Source organism: Helianthus annuus, chromosome 17 (assembly GCF_002127325.2).
Source record: "Helianthus annuus cultivar XRQ/B chromosome 17, HanXRQr2.0-SUNRISE, whole genome shotgun sequence".
NCBI classification, from domain to species: Eukaryota; Viridiplantae; Streptophyta; class Magnoliopsida; order Asterales; family Asteraceae; genus Helianthus; species Helianthus annuus.
In genome coordinates, this window is record NC_035449.2 from 94,985,537 (window position 1) to 95,007,670 (window position 22,134).

Below are 22,134 nucleotides of genomic sequence, written 5' to 3' on the forward strand. Positions count from 1 at the left end.
ATCGATTGAATCGGTACCGTAGCTCTGATACCAATTATGAGTCCAGGATCCGGCGAGTTTAACGGAGCTTTGGTCCCAAAACGACGTGTTCGGTGCTAAGAAACGATCAGAAATGAGTAGAAGATAGAATAGAACACCGAGCAGTCACTTCAAATCTGGTCTCTATTGATAATCCAACGCTACAGCACTGTGAGACCAGTTGGACAGTATTTCCCCTCAGGGACCAAAAGCTTGTCCAAATGGGAACCCCAACTCCCTATTTATAGGCAATAGCCTATGTCCGAATGAACCTATGTCCATCCGTTCGGATGGACTCCATCCGTCCGGATGGACTTTTACATTGAGAAACCTATTCGGATGGGGTTTGGACTAACATACTGTCCATCCGTCCGGATGGACCTTAACATTATCAAAACCGTGTCTAACTTATCTTTATACTATACAATATTCAACACACGCTCTATCTAGCTATTCGCACAGTGGCAGACGTACGAAATATACACCAACAGATTGTGGGAAGCCTTAAGGAAAAAGTGTACAGGTGGTGATGAGATTGTCAAAAACAAAAGATTGTTATTAAAAAAGGAATTCGATTTGCTTGCTTGCATGAATGGAGAAAACGTTGAGGTCTAAAAAGGTAATATTCAGAGAAATTTAACGTGCAAAGCAAATGTAATTACTATATGGGAAAGTCAGTGTAATTAACATTTTTGACCCATTATGCTGCAACAACTCTGTGGTTTTCCCTTAGGTATAACTGACCTCAACAGGAGTTCAATACTATCCATAAATGGCTAAAAAGCATTCATTTCAATTCCTTGTAAGAGTGGCTGCATTTACAATTCATAACAATAGATATAGACACCAATTGTTGTTTGTTTGGTCGATTAGTTGATTATTTATTTTCCATTGTAGAAAAATATTATAGGCGACACCATGAGGCTCTGAATTTGTGAAAGGATCAAACTATCATTGCTACAAATTAGGTTGCAAGTGAGAACCTACCATCCTGTAATTTGGCCACGCCAAAGTTTGATCTTCAAAAAAACTTCCACTTAAATCTATCCACACATCACAGCCTCGGACTATAAACAAATAGCAAATAAATTTGGTTCTTAACTCAGCAACGTCAAGTTACAGTCTGAAGATGCCTCATATTACCAAAAGGCAGCATCATTGACACTACATAAGGCAACAAAATCAGAAAACAGCCCCAAAACAAATTAGGACTTGAATTCAGCAAAATCAAGTTATGGCAGGCCATCTCAGGATGCTCCATAAATATAGCAGCCCCGACTAACTGGAGACCAAGGATAAGACAACTGGAGAGCCGCTGGAGCCATGCAACAGAGAGAGACAGACACTTACCGACCGTCGAATGAACAAACCAAGACCATCGGTAGGTTCCCTGCCTGCCGGAATGGTGAAGTTGCCGCCACAGAACCACCATCAACGACCCTCTCTCTCATCGATGCTTTCTCTCTCTATCAGGCTCTCATTGTCCCGGACCCAGGGAGACGACTCCGCAGCACAGACGCCACCTAAGGCGGGCAAACATCACCACCGGCGACGTGTAGGCATGCGTTTCTCTCCCCGACAACCACCTGCAAAAGCACAAACAGGTTCGAGAACATCACCGTAAACCCTCCGGAAACACATCGGTTGAATTCTTACTGAGACGGGCGGTGGACGAGGTGGCCTTTTGGTGGGGATGCCACCGTCCACGTAAACCAATCCTAGTTGAATAATGTGTGGATGGTAGGATTAAAATGAAACGGTTGTGATCTACAATATCACTATTCATTTAAGTTGCTCTATTAATAGATAGAGATAGAGATTACTAAGTAGATATTGCATCCAAAGAAAAAAATATATGTATGTAGAATCAAGGGAGCGCGAGCATAATACGGATCTTAACTTAGAAGCTTTGGTCACAAGATAGTAACAGTAATCTGACTATTATATAAAGGAGGTTCAAATGTGCTACTCTATAACTTGTAAAAAAAATCTACAGGTACATAATAAAAAGGATAAATTACATTTTTCGTCCTTTATGTTTGTAGCTGGTTGCAATGGATGACCTTTAACTTTGATAATTACAGTCACAATCTTTTATTTGGAAAACTTATTACATATTTCGTCCTTTAACACTAACCAAGTTAAAAATTTAAGTTAATTCTGTTCACTTAAGGTTATTATGGTCATTTCACGTTTTTATTTAAAGTGTTTATTAATAATAATAAAACCAAAAAAATACATATTTACATTAACTTCCCCAATTCCCCATTCCAGCCCTAGAATATCTCTCCTTCTTTCTCCCTCTATCTTCAACCAACCTCCATTACCACCACCACCACTGTATCCCACATGAATCAACTCATTGCCGTTGGCTGCCTCCGCCACTAGTCGTTTTTCCGGTGGTGGTGATTTGAGCGTGCTTGTCGGCTGCCACCAGTCACCTGAAGCCTGCCATCGCCCTTGGTCGTTTTTCCAATTCTCCATCTGTTTCAGATGTGCTCTAAACAATATCTTCTACAAACCGTTTTATCACAAATGGTTATCTGATCTGAGTATTGAATGTCCTATGATTACTTTTAAAACACACATTCAAACACCACATTCTGTTGGTATTCTCAGGTGAGCTTCAAGTTTAGTGGATAAGCTCTGTTGATACTATTATTAGATGTCATCTTCTGTTGTTGTGGAGATGGCCAAATGTCAACATGTTGACTTCAGATGAAGACAAGAAAAAATAGCCAGATGAAGACAAGAAGCTATCGAGGACAACAGAAAGGTATGCATTTGACCCTTTAATCTTATTATCTAGTTCTAAGATTTAATTTTTAATATTATTTTAGACAAAATGGTGTCCTAACAGAGAGAGGGAGACAGTGACCGATGGTAGATGGTAGGTTCAATTAATTGAAGACTTGGAGATTAAGGGGGTGTTTGGCTTCTTGTATTTTAAAGTAGCTTATAGCTTATTTTCTATCATTTGATAAGCTCTTTTTTTAAGTGTTTGGATTAGCTTATAGCTTATTTCTATCATTTTTCAAATAAGCTTAAAAACCATTCTCAAATAAGCTTATTCAAATCAGCTTATATAAGCTAATAAGCATAAATTTAAAAAGCTAAAACAAACACCAAATGAAGCTTATTTTGTAAAAAAAGCTAAAAAAGCTATAAGCTTTGTTAAAAAAGCTAGGCCAAACACCCCCTAAGTGCTCAACAAATTTCATATATGTCTCTCTCTGTTATCGAAGATAATAGGTTCAATGAATTTCATATCTGCGACTCTCTCTGTTGTTTATGTTCCTCTTTCTCTCGCTTATTTAATGTAATTAACAGATATGTATGGCAGGAGGGAGTGGTGGTGATGGTTGGCAGCAGGTGATGGTGGTTAGCAGCAGATGGTGGTGGTTGGCGGCGGAGCAATGGTGGTGGTTGTAACTGGCGGTGGTGCTGGTTGTTTTAATTTAGATGTTTTAATTTAGAGACATTTTAAATAAAAGTGTGAAATGACCAGAATACCCTTAAGTGAACAGACTTAACTTAAATTTTTAACCTGATTAGTGCTAAAGGACGAAATATGTAATAAGTTTTCCAAATAAAGGATTGTGACTATAATTATTAAAGTTAAAGGTCATCCATTGCAACCCGCTACAAACATAAAGGACGAAAAGTTTAATTTACCCTAATAAAAAACAATTTTGTGCAAGTGTTAGTCCCACATTCATATGGACAGAATCTACACAACTGTCAACTGTCCTTGTGAGATTTGGCAAGTGATAATCTGCAATGAAGAATCGAAGATACTGTTTAAGAAGAACATATCAATAACAGGAAGAGACATCAAAGATAAAGCTTACTGAATGAATCATTTAGGGCAGAAAGGATCCTTATTCTATGGAACCAGTTATTGATGACTGCGATTGCAACTGGAGAGTTGATTTTAAACATACAGAGAGACGACGTCTTCTTCACAATAATTAGGCTTTTGTACGGAAACAAAATGGTTCTTAACCAGATATTTCTAGTACGGAACAGTCTGTGGCATTCCGCACAGCAGTGTTAGTTTGTATAATAATCTTAAAAAGTAAACTCTCTTTACATGTAATTCAGACACTGCAGTTGTGACACTTCAACATAATTATGGAGCCCAAAAATCAACTAAATATGAAAAACGAGTACATGATTCTAAGCAAGAGGTGGAAATAATATTTGATCTTTGTATAATAAAGAAGGTGAATTATAAACAACTCAATAATCCACATTATTAAAACATATAATGATAATGATAACCAAATAAAATCATTCATGCATAGCAATTTAAATCACAAGAAAGCTACATATAATATGATATGATGTAGCATCTCTGAACACAAACAAATTTCAAATGTTCACTGTATCAATGCGTTGACTTTCTGGCAGAATTGACCAGTTTGGTGACTGAACAGCTCGCAACCACTGAAAATCATCCACATTCGCCCAACTCCCAGTATCATCATCCAAATTCGATTCCCGGAGATCACTCTCAATCCCGTCGTAACACAATCGGTATGGCGCAAATCGAACCCCAGAACTCCGCTCGATTATGGGGCGACTCCTGCATCTTAAATAAAAGTCACTCTCTTTAGCGTCATGAATCCTGATCTGATGTGATGCAACCACAAACAAACACCCTTCCACTTCTTCAATCAAGATTGAACCCAACACAGGCCCCGTGTAAATCTTGCAATTTTTCAGCCGGTTTATAAATAAAGTCCGAAAACATCCTCTCAGTCTCACCTCACAGTTGGTTAGATCTGATAGCACAAATTCTCCAATCTCTGAACCTTTAAATTCCTTGGTTAATATCTCATTTTCTTTACTCCTGAACCCCGGTGAATCTTTAACCTTGTAACTCGATTGTTGTTCTCTCTCATTCTCGATGGCTTCTATGGTAATAGTGTTCGCGGGTTCTGGTTTTTTTGCGGGTCTGTTTTTGAATGAGAACTTTTTTCTAGGTTTGACTTTTGAAGTGACTGAATCTAATGTCTGTTTGAGGTCAGAGATGGTTTTAAGGGACGAACGGACTTCATATGGGGGTAAAAAGTAAGAGTTTTCAGCAACGAGTTTTTCGAGTTCGGTGATAGAGAGAGACATTTTTTCGAGTTCGGGTTTGAGATCTTGCGTCGGATCTGTATCTGAGATTTGTTGAACTTGGGTAAGCGAGGACTCGATTGCTTGCTTGGAATTTGTGAAAAGTAAGAGAAATGATTTGGTGGACTCAAATGACGGATCTTTTGGGTCAGTTTTGTTAGAAACACGTGATTGGTGGAGGTTTGAAAGGCGTTCGATCATGGCTGCATGTTTGCGTTGGATAGTTGGATCTGTTGACATGCCATCGGTGGTGGCCGAGGGAGCTTGTTGGTCGTTCATTGTTGTTGGGAGCTAAAACTGCACAATGTCCAACAGTGATAACATATAAATATAGGCGTCTAAATTACGTCTTTAATCCATATGGCCACTTTTACACTTGAAATCCTAAATCTAAAATGAATATAAACAATGTATGTATATAATGAAAATTTTACTTGGATACACATCTAACGACCATAATGCAAAGTAACCACAAGTAAACCAATAAAAATCCTCAAACATGCTATAAAACTAAGTCACAACTGTTGACAAAATTTTAACTGATGGCTTTAAAACTTTTGAAACCCGCGAGTAAGAAAAATATCAGAGATATTTACCAGCTTTATCAGTTGATGTTGAAGTCGCCAAAGTGGAGGTCGGTCAGTTCTGGATAGTGAGATGTGAAGAGGATTTGAAACCTGTGCTGCTAGGTCAATGATCAAATTAGACAATGATGAAGAAGAGAATGAGGATTTGAAAGATCTGTTCAATAACTATGCAGTTAAAGCGGAAAAATATCGGTTATCGGTCAAGGACCGATATTTGAGATATCGTTTATCGCGGTGAGATATCGGTAATTTATAATATCATGCATAAATATATATATCTAGACCCTATATGATATATATTCATATCTAGAGTATATATATATATATATACTAGAAGTCTAGAACCTATATAATATTAATAGCAAAATAAAGAAGTGTTCATCAAGAGGTGGTAGAAGTCTAGAACCTATATAATATTAGTAGCAAAAGTTTAGGACATATATGTTGGAAGTTTTGGGTGCGTGAATGAAAGTCTCAAAAGGTGGTAAATACTTTGTTTGAGATATCGACGCTATAGCGCCGAGATTAACTGCATAGTTCAATAAGGCTAATGAAGTTGGGGCAAAATGCGAATCAGCTTTTAGTTCTTATTTTTAGGCTATGAAATTTGGGCTGGACTGGACTGATGGTATGGTACTATAATTGTGGGTCGGGCTCAACTTTAGCAAGCCAACCTCGGCTAGTTTACAAACCGAGCTGATTTTTTAATACGAATCTTAAGGCTATGTCGCAGTGTGACCCAATTGATGCTGGAACTGGAAGAGGAAGATCTGTTTGGTTTCGCATAGATCTGTTTCATTTTAATTTGTGAATGCAACATAGATTAATCGAACTGATCTGCGGTCAGTTGTGACGTTACTGAAATCACATATTCTTCCTCTTCCAGCATCAATTGCCTCATGCTGTGGCGTAGCCTTAATATTCAAGAATTAAAAAATCTAACAAGTTTCTGTTGAGAACTTCAGGATACAATTTCATGGCATCTCAGTTATCAACAAGCACAGCATGACAATCTCCACTGGCATCTCAATCATCAAGTAGAAAAAAGATAAATTCATAAATCATAACTAGGATGGAAATCAAAATAACAGGAAATGATGTGTTAACATACAACTATTATTAACTAACATGTATTGATGCATACATAGAGTTCAAAAGATAAGCAAAAACAATCGCAGCAGCAGCAGCAGCAACTTCCTTCATTGGGGATTTTTATCGAACACTTGGTGAAGAGAAAATAAACAAAAACAATAGCTTTCCATCTACATCTAACCCATTCACTATGCTAACGGCTATACAATTTATGCACGAAAATTAGGGCATATTCTAGGTTTGAAAGAACATGTAAGACGTAACTGAACCAATTCGCAGAGTGATATCTATAAACGACGGAATGATTCTGATGGCTAAAATTTGAAGTTACCTGCTTTATATCTATCGACACTTGCTGATCTCGTTGATTAAGCATGAATGTCTGTGAAGGTTTGGGAGGCAATGGATCTATCTGTGGGGAAGAAGAGTGGTATCACACACACACACACACACACTATATTATGTGAGAAACAACCCTTGTGTTTTAGATTTTGTTCTAAAAGACACCCCTTCTTTTGTGTTTGTGTTAGGAAGGTTTGTCCACTTAAAACTTAGGGGCTGTTTGGCCTAGTTTTATTTTTTGGCTTATGCTTATATTTTAAAATACCTTATAACTTATTTTTTATTATTTAGTAAGTTTTTTTTAAGTGTTTGAAATAGCTTATAGCTTATTTTCTATCATTTAAGTAACTTATACAAATAAGTTTCTTCAAATAAGCTAAAAACAATCTTTAAATTAGCTTATATAAGCTAATAAACATAAGCTTAAAAACCTAAACCAAACACCAAATAAGCTTATTTTGTAAAAAAAAAAAAAAAAAAAAAAAAACAAAAAACCATAAGCTTTGTTAAAAAAAAGTTAGGCTACAATTCAGTCACAAACCATGGTTCGGTTAATTATTGGAAAAGATTGTTTTACTTAATTATTCGTTCATTCTATCAAGTTTTTGGATTAAATAAGAAGGCAACAAAACGTTATTATTGAAACTATACCAAAGTTTTCTTAACATATAAAATATTTTTTATTTTTATAAACAATATAATGATTGTTAGATTTTAGTTAGTTTGATTATTCGGTTAAGTTACTCATATCACACTCCTCATCTCATTCTTTCAGTATTCCAATTTGTTTGATTTTTTTACTAAATATTATATTAGATTATATATCATCTAGAGTAAATTTCAAAGTTCGTCCTTTATGTATGTCTAAAATATCAAAGTATGTCCTTTATCTTTAATAACCTCAGAAAACATCCTTAATGTTTGAAAAATCAATCAGGTTATGTCCTTTACCCTAAACCTAGTTTGTTTTCTCAGTTAAATTAGGTCACGTGAGAAGCACATGAGGGTATATTGGTCTTTACCTTAATACTAGAAAAATAAAATTATAAAAAATTCAAATCTTCATAATCTGCACATTATATCTTTAAAACTGCACATTATGTCTTCAAAACTTCAAACAAAACCCAGATCTTCAAAACACAAAGAAAAAAATATTCAAAACTTATCCTAAATCCAATCTCACAAAACAAAAATGCATATGATACACCCCTCTGCCTTACCCTCTACCTCTCAATTTCCTTTGGCAGACGACAGGAGGTGAGGAGTTCCGACCGGCTCCCCTCTCCGACAACACCCACCAGCAGACGAACCACCCTCTTCCCTCTGCTCCGTCAATTTCAGACCGGCGACGGCGCCGCTGCTCATGGCGGCGGCTGTGGGTTGTGACGTTAATCAGGAGGCGGAGCCGCTTTCCCGACAAGAACACCGGTAAGATTTTGACTCCTAAGTTCATCATCTCAGATCCTTTAGATCCCCAAATCTTTTTGTTTTTGTTTTTTTTTTTTTTGGCTGTTTCGTGTTGTTCAGGAGGGGTCGGTGAAGGTGTATGATGTTGATGTTGAAGACAGATGATGATGATGGTGGTGGTAAAACACCGTTGCCGGCGGCTTCAGTCCGGGCGGCAAGTGAAGGCAGTGGTGTGGTCAGTTTCGGGTTAACAACAGTCGTCCTTAAGTTCGGATTCAAACAACTCGGAATTCGGGTTTGGTATAACTCGGTTTGACAGGTGGGTTGTGGTGGGGGGAGGTGGGTCGTGGTGGCGGTGATGGCGGCGACAGGTGGGTCGTGGTGGCGGTGGTGGCGGCAGGTAGGTTGTGGTGGTGGTAGGATTGTTAGATAGAGAGAAGAAGGGGGTATGTTGATGTGCAGGTGATTGAAAGATGGAGAAGATGATAGTGGGGTTTAGGGTTTTTATAACAGGGCACAGTAATTGATAGGTATAATGACATTAATGCCCTCATGTGCTTCTCACGTGACCTAACTTAACTGGGAAAACAAACAGGGTTTAGGCTAAAGGACATAACCTGATTGGTTTTTCAAACATTAAGGATGTTTTCTGAGGTTATTAAAGATAAATGACATACTTTGATATTTTAGACATACATAAAGGACGAACTTTGAAATTTACTCATCTATTTAAAGTACAGTGACCGGAATAGTGACTAGGGGTGTTCTTTGGATTTTTCTCTCGGGTTTCAGGTTTTTCAAGTCGGGTTGCTCGGGTTTTTTCTAGGGAAAAATTACCCAATAACCGGAGGTGGCTTTGATGGTGTGCGGGTAGAACCTCCGCATAAGGCCCACTTGGAATATCAATCTAACCTTGATGCACGTGTTGTTCATGACCCTTTTACCCAAAACCAAGAGCAAAAAATCAAACTGAAATTCACATCACAATCATCCAAAGAGGGAAGGAGACAGGGATGACCGCTGGGAGTGGTGGTACATAAACTTAACAAACATCCATCCAAAGGGAGCAAGGGGCAAAGGGATGACCAACAGGAACCAAACCTAATTCTCTGCTTCTCAGTTTGAATACAGTACTCAATGATTGATTTTAAAAGAAAAAATGTAATTATCTCTATAAAAAAAATTATAGAAATGTTACTAGTGCAGTACAGTATTTATTTTAAGTTGGTTTTTCAGATGAGTTTGAGGTCAGCTTTTTGATGATGAGAATCTCAACGGGTAATTTATACACACACAAAATCATAAATGTGTATGTCCAAGGGAAACCTATGAGACTATGTGTAGTGGTGAAGAAATATAATGCCCTCACCATGAGGCATTATCCGATACGTGTCATCCCAGTCAGCATGTGGCATTATAGCATAAAGTGGTGTAGTGGGGCATTATTCCAATAACCCCATATTATTTTTAATGCAAAAAAAAAAAAATCAAAAGTGATTGTCACACATGTGGGGAACACTAATTGGCTAGTCAAACCTTGATTGGCATTATTCAAAAGTGGTCAGACATGTTTGAGCGTTTTAATTAAAACGCCACACTCATTTTTTTTTCGAAAATAACACCCGGTAACGCCCTGTGTAATGGCGGCCGGGGCGTTATGAGGCGTTTTTTTTTTGAAAAATTTTTAAAAATCACGCCCCACTATGGGTGGTCTGAGCTTGGCGAGTAATGAGTAACGGGTATGTGCCATATATGAGATACACCGAACTGAAATTACCAATATCCACCCGCCGCTATCCCTATTTCTAGCTCCTTATCGGTGTATATTGTCTAATAATTTACAACCAAAAAAAAAAAAAAAAAAACACACACACACAGTGCACTACTGTAAATAAACAAAAGGCTGAACTAAATATTTCAACATAATTTAGAACCTAAACCTACTGTAATTCTTTTTCAATTTCACAGCTAAATAATAAAATTAACCATCTCACACAGTCATACTTGCTTGATCTGGAAGTTTTCCCTGTTTCGTTCCCATTTCTTAGCAACTTCTTTCATGTTATCAATCGCGACATCGCTCTGCAACTTTGCAGTAACCATATCTTGAAGGAGCTTCTTCGCTTCATCAATCGAGATCTTGCTCTGATCAAACAAATCCGACTTCTGTTTGACCAAATTATCTCGGGTCAACTCCTTTTCGCGCAGTTCTTGTTTCAACCGAAGGATATCCGCATCCACTTTAGTTATTTTGGACTCGAATTCCATATCTTTCTCCTGCCATTCCTGCAAAACCTTGAGATTGTCTCCTTGTTGCACTTCCAATGCAATGTTTGTTTGAATATTCGTATGGCACGTTTTCCAGTTTTGACAAGCGGATTCGAATTCGATGTTGAGGGCCTCGATAACTCGGCCTTGACACTTGGGAAGCCTGTGGAGGTTCTCGGTCAAGATTTTGATGCAGGATTTGACTTTTTCTTCATCGGGTGATTTGACTATGGATTCAAAGTCTTTTTTCAGAAGTTGAATGAGGGTTTGTTTTGCATTTTCGGCTTCTTGATCAAGAGGATTGCCTTGAGGAGTGTAGAAGCTGTCTGGTGAAGTTAGAATAGAAAGCGCAGATGAAACCTCTTTTAAATCTGCACATATATCTTGAGGACGAATCGAGATGGCAGTTTGTAGGGCATGTTTTTCTTCTGCCTAGCACAAAAAATGATAACAGTGTTTATAAACAATGTCTTAGGGGCTGTTTGTTTACCTCTTAATGGTTCAGGCCTCTTACTGGTTCAGCACTTAATGGTTCAGACTGTTTGTTTCACGAGCAGATGTCTGAATGGTTCAGACATCTACCTCTGAATGGTTAAGATTTATACAGAGTCTGAATGGCTAAGACCTCTAATCTGAATTGGTCAGACATTTGCCTCTGAACGGTTAAGCATTATACAGACTCTTAATGGTTCAGACCTCTTACTGGTTCAGCACTTAACGGTTCAAACCTCTTACTGGTTCAGCACTTAACCATTCAGATGTTGCCAAACAGCCCCATTAATTGCTTTATGAATAGATATTTATACTTAAGAAAACGGTTAAAAATTTTGGGTGTTACAAGAACCGAACAAGACTTGCTATAAATACTAAAAAACAAGAATATACAAAGGTTTCTGTTTAGAGGTAGAGGCAGCCGATGATGTTTAATGTTCCCTATTCTTATTCACATCCTTTTGTAGATCAGTAACTTCTCAGCATGTTGTATTAACCTTAATTAATCAATAAGATGAACCTTGAAAATTTTTCATATTAGATTCATTTTAACTTCCTAGAATTTGTAAAATTGCCCCCTTTTAATCGGTAATTTACAAAACAGCCATTGGACTTTCAAGAATTGCTTAACAGATCCTACGCTTCTAGCTTATCACTTCTCAGAACAGATCCTACTGCATTTAGTAGATTTACAGAAGGGTATATAGGGTAAAAGGGCAACCAACTCTGTCAAAATATTCCAGGTAACCGACTTTGTTTTGTCGTTAAACTATAAAAAATTTAAAGTTATGGTAGTTTCCAGCCATGTCAACAGGTAACTGTTATCTAATCACCCTGTCGGTGCCAAACTGCCAATCCAACGCCATGTAGAAATAGTTAACACGGTTTTGTCTGAATTTTTTTTTTTTAATTACTAAGCGATAAAAAACTCTGTTACACACATTAGAACTTTGACCACCTTTTGCCAATTAGCCGCTTGCAGAATGAATAATTAAAGTATAGATAAACTTAATTCTATCTAGAGATTCGTTCATTAAGCAGAATGTTCTAACTGGGTCAGGATGACCAATGTTATATATATTTCTTTTTCACTACTTTCTATAACTTGTAGAATACTAAAAAAAAAACTTTTAAAGTACATAATAAAAAGAGAAAAATGCTCGGATAGTCCCTGTGGTTTGCCCATTTTTCACCTTCGCCCATTGTGTGGAGTGGGGAAGATGAAGTGGGTAGGGTGGGTGGTGGGTCCCACATAAATTGTAAAATATTAATTTATATTTATTTTAACTTTTTAGTTATTAATTTGTCAGTAAGGGTATTTTTGTCATTTCACACGCACCTAACACCAAAAACTAACCCCCATCCACGCCAGGGACTATCCGGGAACGAAATTCAAAAACTTGGGACTATAGGTGTAAAGGTGAAAAATGGGCAAACCACAGGGGCTATCCGAGCATTTTTCTCTAATAAAAAAACTATTTTGTGCAATTGTTAGTCCCGGATAACAATAACAAACACTCAACAAAGTCAGTTACGTAAATAATACTCAGTATATTCCTGTGCTAATGCATGTGTACATATCAAGAAGCTAATATGTTGCGCTAACCTTGGTTTTAAAATGCGTGTAGCGATCCGGTGCGTTTTGATCTCAAAACCCGATGCGTGATGCATGATGAGCGAAGCACACGCATCACGTATGTGAGGTGTTCTTCATTTAAAAATACTAAATAAATAATTAAAACTAATATTTTAACTCGTGAACCTTTAAACACTAAACTATAATATATACTCATCATCTATTGTCAGATTTGTTCAATTAAAGATCTAATTTGTTCGAATACCGATCAACAGCATAAGGCGCCACATTAGACCACATCAGGTGATGCGCGCATCATGGAATCACTACATGCGATGCGATCTCATCACTGCATCATGTGATGCGCGCATTATGCGCTCCTGATGTGTGCATTTTAAAACCAAGGCGCTAACTACTACATATAACAAGTACTTCAGTCGAAGTCGAAGTCAAAGTCAAAGATCAGATTAAGAATCTGAACAATCAATTGTACTTATGAGATTTGACAAATGTCTGATAAGCAATCATGCAATGAAGATCGAAGACTTTTTTTTTAAGGATTCATTGCGTGAAGATTTGGAAGATAAATTCAAACTGGAACAGATATAGACAATTAACGAAGATGAAGCATATCAAATCAAATAAGAAACTATTTAAAGAAGAGAAAAGGCAGTTTCTTTATTGTAAGGAATGGTTATTGACTTTCCGAATCTCTAGCGAATGCAATTGGAGAGTTGATTATAAAAAGAAAGAAGCCTTCTGCATGGAAATTAGACACTCATACAAAAAATAAATGAGTCTTAACAATTTTGACATGTAAAACAACTAATCAAAAACCTACTCCTTCATATGCCATTTTTTAAGTTATCACCAACAATTTCTATGTGGTAGTGGTTTCTGCCACTAGAAGATTCAACGTGATAATAGTTTTTTTGGCATAAGTTTTAGAATCCCCAACAATTAAGAGAATATCTGATCAGGAAATATTTCGTTTAAATTGACCATTCACCAATTAAACGACATTCATACAAAAAAAAGTTACCTGGTTCTCAGTTCTATTTATTGCTACAATCTGAAGTCTTGCTACACGCTCTTCTTCAGCTATTTGCTCATTTCCATTAACAGATTGGTCAGCTTCCTGTTTTCTAGCCATGTTTCCACTGTCAGCTTGTGGACTGGTTTTCTGCTGGATGAAATTTAAATAACAAAAAGGAACATAAAACAAGAGAACTATAAAGCAGGAAAAGACTAATCCAGTCCAACATCAATATCTACTTTGTTCTTTAGGATGGTGAATAAGGGAGCCGTTTTCCGCTTAAGGTTTGTCAATTTGACGAATCACAGGCTTATTATTTGGTTAGACGTTTCGACAAACTAAAATGATTGATTCAAAAATTGAACATTCTTATCTAATTTAATAATCAATTGTAATTTGATTAAGGAGATTGAAATGGAATTTTTTGTTATTTATTAGAATAGAATTTCCCCTCAAAAGGAAACTAAACAAACTGAACTGCTGCATAAGAATTATAGTTTGACATAGGGAATTAATTTGGTGCTAATTTGACAGACAGTCTAACCAAGTGCTAAATTTGTGCAACTAACATAATAACGGAGGCCAAAATCACCAACCAGATAAAAAAACGAGTTCAAGATGTAGGGAGGGGAATTAACATTTGATATTTTTTATAATAGAAAAAGTCATTGATGTAAGAAAGTTGTTTAATCTGTAGTGAATATCATATGATGATATGAGATTAACATATTTCAAGTATCGTCAACCCATTGGGTAGAAGGAGTAATATGAATAGAAAAAGACCTGATTCACATTGGCACGTGTCTCGCCAACATTCGGATATTCAGCAGCAAGTTCATCATCTGGTTCAACTTTAACTGTCCCTAAACTGGTGACAGGACCTGCACCGTTCTCCTGGAACATACATTTCAAAAATGTGAACTTAGGCGAAGAAAAATAAATATCTAAAGCAACTAATAATTTGGAATCTTAGATAGCATAAAATATTTGTTAGTTAGCCCATTTCACATATAAAATATTTGAATAATTTTACAACATTATTCAAAAATGTCAAAGAAATAAAAAATTTAAAAAGGAAAACCTTAGGACTCTGAAGTTTTGCCCTGCGATCAATTTCATCTTCATAGCACTTGATAGCTTCCTTTATAGCTCTGGCCTTTTCAGGCAACTTCTGCTCAAGGATTCCAACGTTTCGTTTATTCATCCAAATAAATTCCACCAACTCCCTATCCGTTTTAGATCGTAGCTTATCCACCATAACAGACTTCAACTTCTTTGCAGCCCTAACCTCTTCCGACATCTCATCACTGTTGGCGCATGGGACAGCTTGGGTTGGGTTAAACTGGTTTAGCGGCTGTGGACAACACTTCCGTAAGTGTCTCCTCATAGTCGATGTACCTGAATTTGCAGCAGTAGCGTACACTTTGTTACAAGTGGTGCACCTTGTTTTTGGTAACCCGTCTTCCCCGGTTATCCTCTCGAAATAAGCCCACACGTAAGCTCTCGAACGTCTCTTACCAGATGAAGTTTCATCATTTCCTTGATCAGAAGAAACCAAATTTTTATCGTTTCCTTCGTCTAGAGGAATATCCCCCGTCGACATACCTAAAAAAACAGAAATTCATCATCCATAACTACAGAATTCAGTTTAACAATGTCTGCAATTTTCTTAACCTAACCAGCTATTTTCAAATAATTATTATTTCAAATAATCATAAAGTCAACTAGGTCTAGCATTGAAAAACAGATTCCTACTCTTCGGACTAAAAATTGATTCAATTAACAAAACAACAATTAGATATAATGAATTCGAACATTTTACACGTTTAATCGGAGTTCAATTGCCGGAAAGTAAAAACAAGCAGTAAAGAGTAGAAAAACACAAAATTGGGGGTTACAGTGAAGAGTTAATACCTCAATTTGTCGATCGAAGACGAAATATTGTCCGGTGAAGAAAGTAGGTGGGTGATCGGAGGTGGGTGGTCTTACGGTGGTCATGCGACGAGGGAGCCAGCAAAAACGTGTTTGGGGGTAGGAACTAGGAATATGGTGAAAGCTGGTGCAGCGCGTGTGTTGCTTCTTGCCTATTTTATTATGGGGAAAGTAAACATATGGTGTTACACACCTGAGCTTAGACCACCATCCGTAGTGGGACGGTTTTTTTTTTTTTTTAAATAAAAAAAAACGCTTAAAAACGATCTCAAACCATTACATTGGGCGTCTTTTAAAAAAAAAATCAAAAAAAGCTTTCTTGGCGTGGTTTAAAAAGGCTAAGAGGGGAATGCTTGTCCAATCATATTTCAGTTTGCATTAATTGGCCAATAAGAATTTTAAGTTCTTTTTTTTTTAATTTTATTTTATTACAAAACATAATGCCCAATAATGCCCCATCCCCACTACACCTATTTTAGAAAACGCCCAATAATGCCCTTTTGCTGACTGGACCGCCACATGACGTAAAATGCCCTAGGGTGGGGGCATTATCTTCCCCTTCCACTACACATGGTCTTGGATGTGAAATTTGTCAAAACTACCTTGTTTTGATTAATTTTACATCAAAACTACGCCCTTTTAATTACTTTATCTTACTAACTAAAACTAAAAACGGTTAATCATTAAAACCAAGCTTTCATTGAAACTGAATTACAATTGGAAGAATTAAAATCAAAGCCTTCAATGGCTACTTTCGAATGGACAGTAGAAACCATTTAATTGCAAACTTTGTATATTTTTGTTTTTCAGGAATTCCATTTCTATGGCGTGCCTAATCAATTCAAATGAAAACTATTAACTTATTATTATTTTTTTTGTGATTTGGAAATTCGATATCTAATGGTTAGGTAGAAATTCATATGAAAATTATGAATACTTTTGTTATCTTGGAAATTCCATAGCTACTGTGTGTGCAGCTATCAAACTAATATATATACTTATCAATTAATCTATGTTCATGCTTCCCTTCGAACTAATTTAAGGTTTGCTTTTTAAATTGTTCATTGTTTTCAACAGTATTCAATGGCAGAGCATGAAGAAGGAAGTGTTGCATATTGAATTGTGAGAGAAAGAACTAATATTAATGAAATTGATAGGATTCGAAGAGATTAGTTTCTTAAAATAAAAAGAACTGATCAAATTTTAATTGATTTTTATCAAAACTACGTCGTTTTGATGAGTTTCACATCTAAGGTTAAATGTGTAACAGCCACATATTCACTTTCCCCTTTATTATTATTTGGGTAAAGTTCTTTTATGTATGTAACGAGTTGCAATAAATAATTTTTCACTTTAATAATTACAGATCTGCAAAACTTGTTACACCTTCAGAAGGATCCTATATCTGTTACTGGAGAAGCTGAACCTTTATCGAATAGGATATCATATGCAGAAGTGGCCATGAAGAAATCAGTGAACAATAAGGAAGTAAACTTCAGGCATATGGTCTCGGCTAATTCCAACCAGGAAGCAGATGTGGTTATACCACGAGAAGTTGTGCAGAAGGTTCAGGACAAGTTTGAAAATGTGCTCTATGGTTATTTTCTGGGTAATCGTTTGCCGTATCCGGTAGTGGAGTACTATGCAAAGAATGTCTGGTCCAGGTTTGGGTTTGTTAAGTTAATGATGAACTCAGAGGGGTTTTTCTTTTTTAAGTTTGACTCTAAGGAAGGTATGGCTAAAGTTCTAGAGGGTGGTCCGTGGCTTATTCGGAAGGTTCCTTTGTTTTTGAATACTTGGTCCCCTTCGGAAGTTTTAAAGAAAGAAGGAATAAAGTCCGTCCCGGTTTGGATTAAACTTCACAATGTTCCTATTTTTATTTACACGGATGATGGATTAAGCTTGTTAGCTTCGAAGCTTGGTGTGCCAAAAAGGTTAGACAGTTATACGGCGGACATGTGTGCAGAAAACTGGGGTAGAAGCAGTTTCGCCAGGGCAATGATTGAAATCAATGCTGAAACGGATCTAAAGGAACACATTGTGGTTGCAATACCTAAGTTAGACCAAGAGGGGTATCTTATGGAAAAAATTCGGGTAGAGTATGAATGGAAGCCCCAACGTTGTTCTTTATGTTGTATTTTCGGACATGATGACTACTCATGTCCTAAGAATGTGGTGGCCAAACCAAAACAAGTTATAGTCGATGCTGATGGCTTTATTACCGATAAGAGGAAGACAGTCAAACCTGGTGGCATTCATAAAAAGCAAAAACTGAAGGTTCAATACCGGCCGAAAATCTCTAAAGCTGAACCGAGTACATCAGGTACAAAGCCTGTTGACAGGCCTGATTTGGATTACCCGAACTCAACTAGCTCTATCCGGATGGCAAACTCGTTTGAGACGTTAGAAAAATTGGATGGAGATGGGGCAGAAAACCCGAATGATATGCAGTGGAAATCGGATAGTGTTAACATCAATTCTGGCCGGATTACTGAGGAGGTTGTGGAAATTACTCCGACAGAAACGTCTCGTTTTATGAGTATGGATTACCCGAAAATTATTTCTGAGGGAGCAAGCACTCCTGGTCAAGGTGTTGTCAATGGGTAGCATTCTAACGTGGAATATTAGGGGTCTGAACCGTCCCCTTAAACAAGCTGAGGTTCGATTACTTGTTTCTGAAAATAAAGTTAATATTTGCGCTCTACTTGAGTCTCATGTGGATGTATCTAAGCTTGAAAAGGTGTGTCAAAATGTTTTCCTAAATTGGAGCTGGTCTTCTAATGGTGGGCTATGCGGAAAAGGTACGAGGATCATTCTAGGATGAAATGAAGCGATGGTGGATATTATGGTTCTAGCTCAAACGGATCAAGTGATTCATGTTCAGATCCTAAATAAAAACGATAAGACGGTATTCTTTTGTTCCTTTGTTTACGCAAAAAATACGTACCAAGATAGGAGGCAGCTATGGGACGACCTATGTAGGCATAAAAGTTTCTGTCACAATAAACCCTGGTCCATAATGGGAGATTTTAATGAGATGTTGCATGTTGAAGACTCTCTATGTGGCCCGTCTAATACATCTATTGGCTCGCGTGAATTTAATGATTGTATAAATTACATAGAGATGATGGATTTGAAGGGGCATGGCCTCCATTTTACTTGGAACCAGAAGCCAAGGGATGGGGTGGGATTGTTAAAGAAGACTGATTGTGTGATGGGGAACATACATTTTCTTGATTTATTTTCGGAAGCTTTTGTTGTGTATCACCCTTTTCGGGTCTCCGACCATACACCATGCATTCTAAAGCTCTCTAGTCAAGTTCACAAGAAACAAAAGCCTTTCAAATTCTCGAATTTTTTAACTTCTAAACCTGAGTTTCGGGTTTATGTGGAACAGGAATGGAGTAAGAAGATTGATGGCTTCATGATGTTCTCGGTCATGAAAAGACTTAGAAACTTGAAGCCATTTTTTAGGAAGTTATTGTATTCGCAAGGAAACCTGCATAAAAAGGTGTCGGAGCTTCGTATTAAATTGGATAATATACACAAGCTGATAGATCATGATCTGTTGAATGCTTCTCTTCGACAACAGGAGACAATTTGTCTAAATGAGTTTCAAACAGCTGCTTATGACGAGGAGTGTTATCTTAAACAAAAATCCAAGGTTGAATGGTTGTGTGCAGGTGACTCTAATACTACATTTTTTCATAATGCGGTGAAAAGTCGTAATGCAAGAGGGAAAATACATAGCATAATGGATACTAGTGGTACTAGACATGAAGGAGATGGGATTATTGAAGCTTTAGTTGGTCACTATGCTAATTTTTTGGGCACTGAACAACCGGTTAATATGTTGGAATGGGACAATCTTCCTCTGAATACTCTTGATGCAAATGCTAGGGATCACATGGTGCGGCAGGTTACTCGAGAGGAAATCAAGAAGGCGATGTTCAGCATTGGTGAAAATAAAGCGCCTCGCCCTGATGGGTATACGTCAGCGTTTTTCAAGCATGCATGGGATATAGTAGGTAATGATATTTCTAATGCCATTTTGGATTTCTTTCAAAACGGTAAACTTCTGAAACAAATTAATCATACTATCTTGGCTCTTGTTCCAAAGAAGGAGACCCCGGATTCGGTCCTGGATTATCGGCCGATATCTTGTTGCAACGTTTTGTATAAATGCATTAGCAAAATCTTAACAGACATGATCAATGGCAGTCTGATGTCGTTAATCAGTATCAACCAATCTGCTTTTGTGCCCGGGAGAAGGATCTCAGATAATATTCTTCTGACTCAGGAACTTATGCACAACTATCATCTTCACAGGGGCCCATCGAGATATGCGTTTAAAATTGATATTCAGAAGGCCTATGACACTGTTAGTTGGTCTTTCTTGGAAGATGCTCTCAAACACTTTGCTTTTCACCATAAAATGATTGCTTGGATAATGACATGTGTATCAACTGCTTCATACTCATTAAACATTAATGGTGAGATGCATGGCTACTTTAATGGTAAGCGAGGCCTTCGCCAAGGAGATCCGATGTCTCCTTATCTGTTTACTCTCATCATGGAGGTCTTGTCTTCTATGCTCCAAAGAGCGGCACAGAGTTCGTTCAAGTTCCATGCCCATTGTGCGAAACAGAAGATCATTAATCTATTGTTCGCGGATGACCTGTTTATCTTCGTACATGGTGATGTGGTGTCTATTCGGAAAATAAAAGAAGTGCTACAAAGCTTTTCTGCTGTCTCAGGTTTGGTTCTTAATCCATCAAAGAGTTCTGTATTCTTTGGGAATGTTCCTCTTCAGATTAGACAGGAGATTCTACAAGTTATGCCATTTCAACAAGGTAATCTGCCTGTTCGCTACTTGGGGGTTCCCCTAGTTACGTCCAGGTTAAAATTGAGTGACTGCAAGTCCTTAGTGGAGCGCATGGATAAAAAAGTTGACAATTGGATGACTAAATCCCTTTCATTCGCTGGCCGCCTCCAGTTAATCAATTCTGTTCTTTCAGACATGCATAATTACTGGGCAGCCGTTTTTATTATCCCGGTATATGCTATTAAGGAGCTAGAGAAAAGAATGAGACGGTTCTAATGGAATGCAGGTCCTCAATCTAACATTCATGCTAAAGTGGCGTGGAAAAAGGTTTGTTTACATAAGGAAGAAGGGGGTCTAGGCATAAAGCACATTTCTGATGTGAATTCGGCTTTCATGACAAATCATATCTGGAGTATTCTTAGTAACAGGCAGGGTCCAATGGATTAAAATTCACAAGTTAAAAGGGAGAAGCCTATGGGATATTCCTAGCCGGGGAAGCATGACGTGGGGTTGGCGAAAACTTCTCTCCATTCGTAGTCTAGTTCGGCCGTTTATATGGAAAAAGATTCGAAGTGGAGCTCAAACGAATGCATGGAGTGACAACTGGTGCCAATTCAGTCTTTTAAACTCGTTTATTTCTCCTCGGGTTATTGCGAATGCAGGTTTTAACTTGCAATCTTCTGTCAATTCGTTGGTGGATGATCACGGCCATTGGAGGTGGCCGCAAGCCTGGCTTGATTTGTTTCCGGTTTTGATCAATATTGAAACTCCCGCTCTAACGCATCAAATAGAAGACAACCTGATATGGAAAGACCTCGAGGGTAATCAGCAACAATTCAGTTTGAAAGAAGTATGGAATAACATTCGGAATAGCAACGCTATAGTGAATTGGGCAAATCTTATTTGGTTTGCGCAGTGTATTCCCCGACATTCATTCCATATGTGGCTCGTCATAATGAACAAGTTAAGTACACAGGACCGGTTACGGGCATGGGAAGTGGGAAGTGAAACAAACCGTCGGCTGATGTGCTATCCACTTTGTAAGCATGATCGAGACTCAAGGGACCATTTGTTTTTCCAATGTTCTTTTGCGGCTCAAGTGTGGAACAATGTAAAGGTAATGGTTGATTTGAGTAGTGTCAATGACTCATGGGACCCCGTTATGGACTGGATGATTCAGCATGCTAACACAAAGAAGATTGAACACATTATTTGTAAGCTGGTAATAGCGGCATCAACATACTTCATTTGGCAGGAAAGAAATGCTCGTCTGTTCACTCCGAATCAAAACAGTGTTTCTGGGATAACGGAAAAAATAATGAATATTGTCAGGCTTCGCGTGATGGGATTCAAGGCTACAAAGGATGCTAACTTTACAAAGTTGATGAGGAAATGGAAGATTCCGATTCTAGAAAACAATAATGGCATGGGCTAG

At 37.5% G+C, this 22,134-nt stretch overlaps 3 protein-coding genes and 1 long non-coding RNA gene across 8 annotated transcripts; 2 read left to right on the forward strand and 2 right to left on the reverse strand.

Annotated features, from left to right (window-relative positions):
* Positions 1-2,278: 2,278 nt before the first annotated feature.
* Positions 2,279-9,833, forward strand: LOC110920692. The gene is made up of 3 exons (XR_004886843.1): positions 2,279-2,794; positions 8,411-8,591; positions 9,363-9,833. It is a non-coding gene; the product is annotated as an uncharacterized LOC110920692 (long non-coding RNA).
* On the reverse strand, positions 4,249-7,340 carry LOC110920691 (tubulin-folding cofactor C). 4 transcript variants are annotated; one of them, XM_022164884.2, is made up of 3 exons: positions 7,153-7,334; positions 5,739-5,824; positions 4,249-5,439 (listed from the first exon to the last, which is right to left on the reverse strand). In XM_022164884.2, the coding sequence occupies exon 3, from the start codon at positions 5,419-5,421 to the stop codon at positions 4,393-4,395; it is 1,029 nt and encodes a 342-aa protein (XP_022020576.1). In that variant the 5' UTR covers positions 5,422-5,439; positions 5,739-5,824; positions 7,153-7,334; the 3' UTR covers positions 4,249-4,392. The 4 variants fall into 4 exon arrangements, with proteins under 4 accessions (XP_022020576.1, XP_022020577.1, XP_022020578.1 ...); XM_022164885.2 differs by having other exon boundaries at positions 5,739-5,827; XM_022164886.2 differs by having other exon boundaries at positions 5,739-5,819; positions 7,153-7,330.
* Positions 9,834-10,451: 618 nt separating the features above from the next.
* Positions 10,452-16,024, reverse strand: LOC110926377. Of its 2 annotated transcripts, none has more exons than XM_022170129.2 (5): positions 15,857-16,024; positions 15,024-15,547; positions 14,726-14,836; positions 13,949-14,092; positions 10,452-11,270 (listed from the first exon to the last, which is right to left on the reverse strand). In XM_022170129.2, exons 2-5 carry the CDS (start codon positions 15,543-15,545, stop codon positions 10,569-10,571), a joined length of 1,479 nt encoding a protein of 492 aa, XP_022025821.1. In that variant the 5' UTR covers positions 15,546-15,547; positions 15,857-16,024; the 3' UTR covers positions 10,452-10,568. The 2 variants fall into 2 exon arrangements, with proteins under 2 accessions (XP_022025821.1, XP_022025822.1); XM_022170130.2 differs by having other exon boundaries at positions 13,949-14,089; positions 15,857-16,023.
* A 5,174-nt stretch (positions 16,025-21,198) lies between these two features.
* On the forward strand, positions 21,199-22,134 carry LOC110924493. Its single transcript, XM_022168496.1, has one exon. The coding sequence runs from the start codon at positions 21,199-21,201 to the stop codon at positions 22,132-22,134; it is 936 nt and encodes a 311-aa protein (XP_022024188.1).

Bases quoted from the DNA above. Each gene is read 5' to 3' on its own strand.
- LOC110920691 (XM_022164887.2), bottom strand. From the start codon at position 5,421: ATGAACGACCAACAAGCTCCCTCGGCCACCACCGATGGCATGTCAACA.
- LOC110924493 (XM_022168496.1), top strand. From the start codon at position 21,199: ATGACGTGGGGTTGGCGAAAACTTCTCTCCATTCGTAGTCTAGTTCGG.
- LOC110926377 (XM_022170129.2), bottom strand. From the start codon at position 15,545: ATGTCGACGGGGGATATTCCTCTAGACGAAGGAAACGATAAAAATTTG. The intron at 14,837-15,023 runs GTTTTCCTTTTT...TGTATGTTCCAG, and splicing joins CAAAACTTCAGAGTCCTAAG to GAGAACGGTGCAGGTCCTGT. The intron at 14,093-14,725 runs GTCTTTTTCTAT...AATTTCATCCAG, and splicing joins CACGTGCCAATGTGAATCAG to CAGAAAACCAGTCCACAAGC.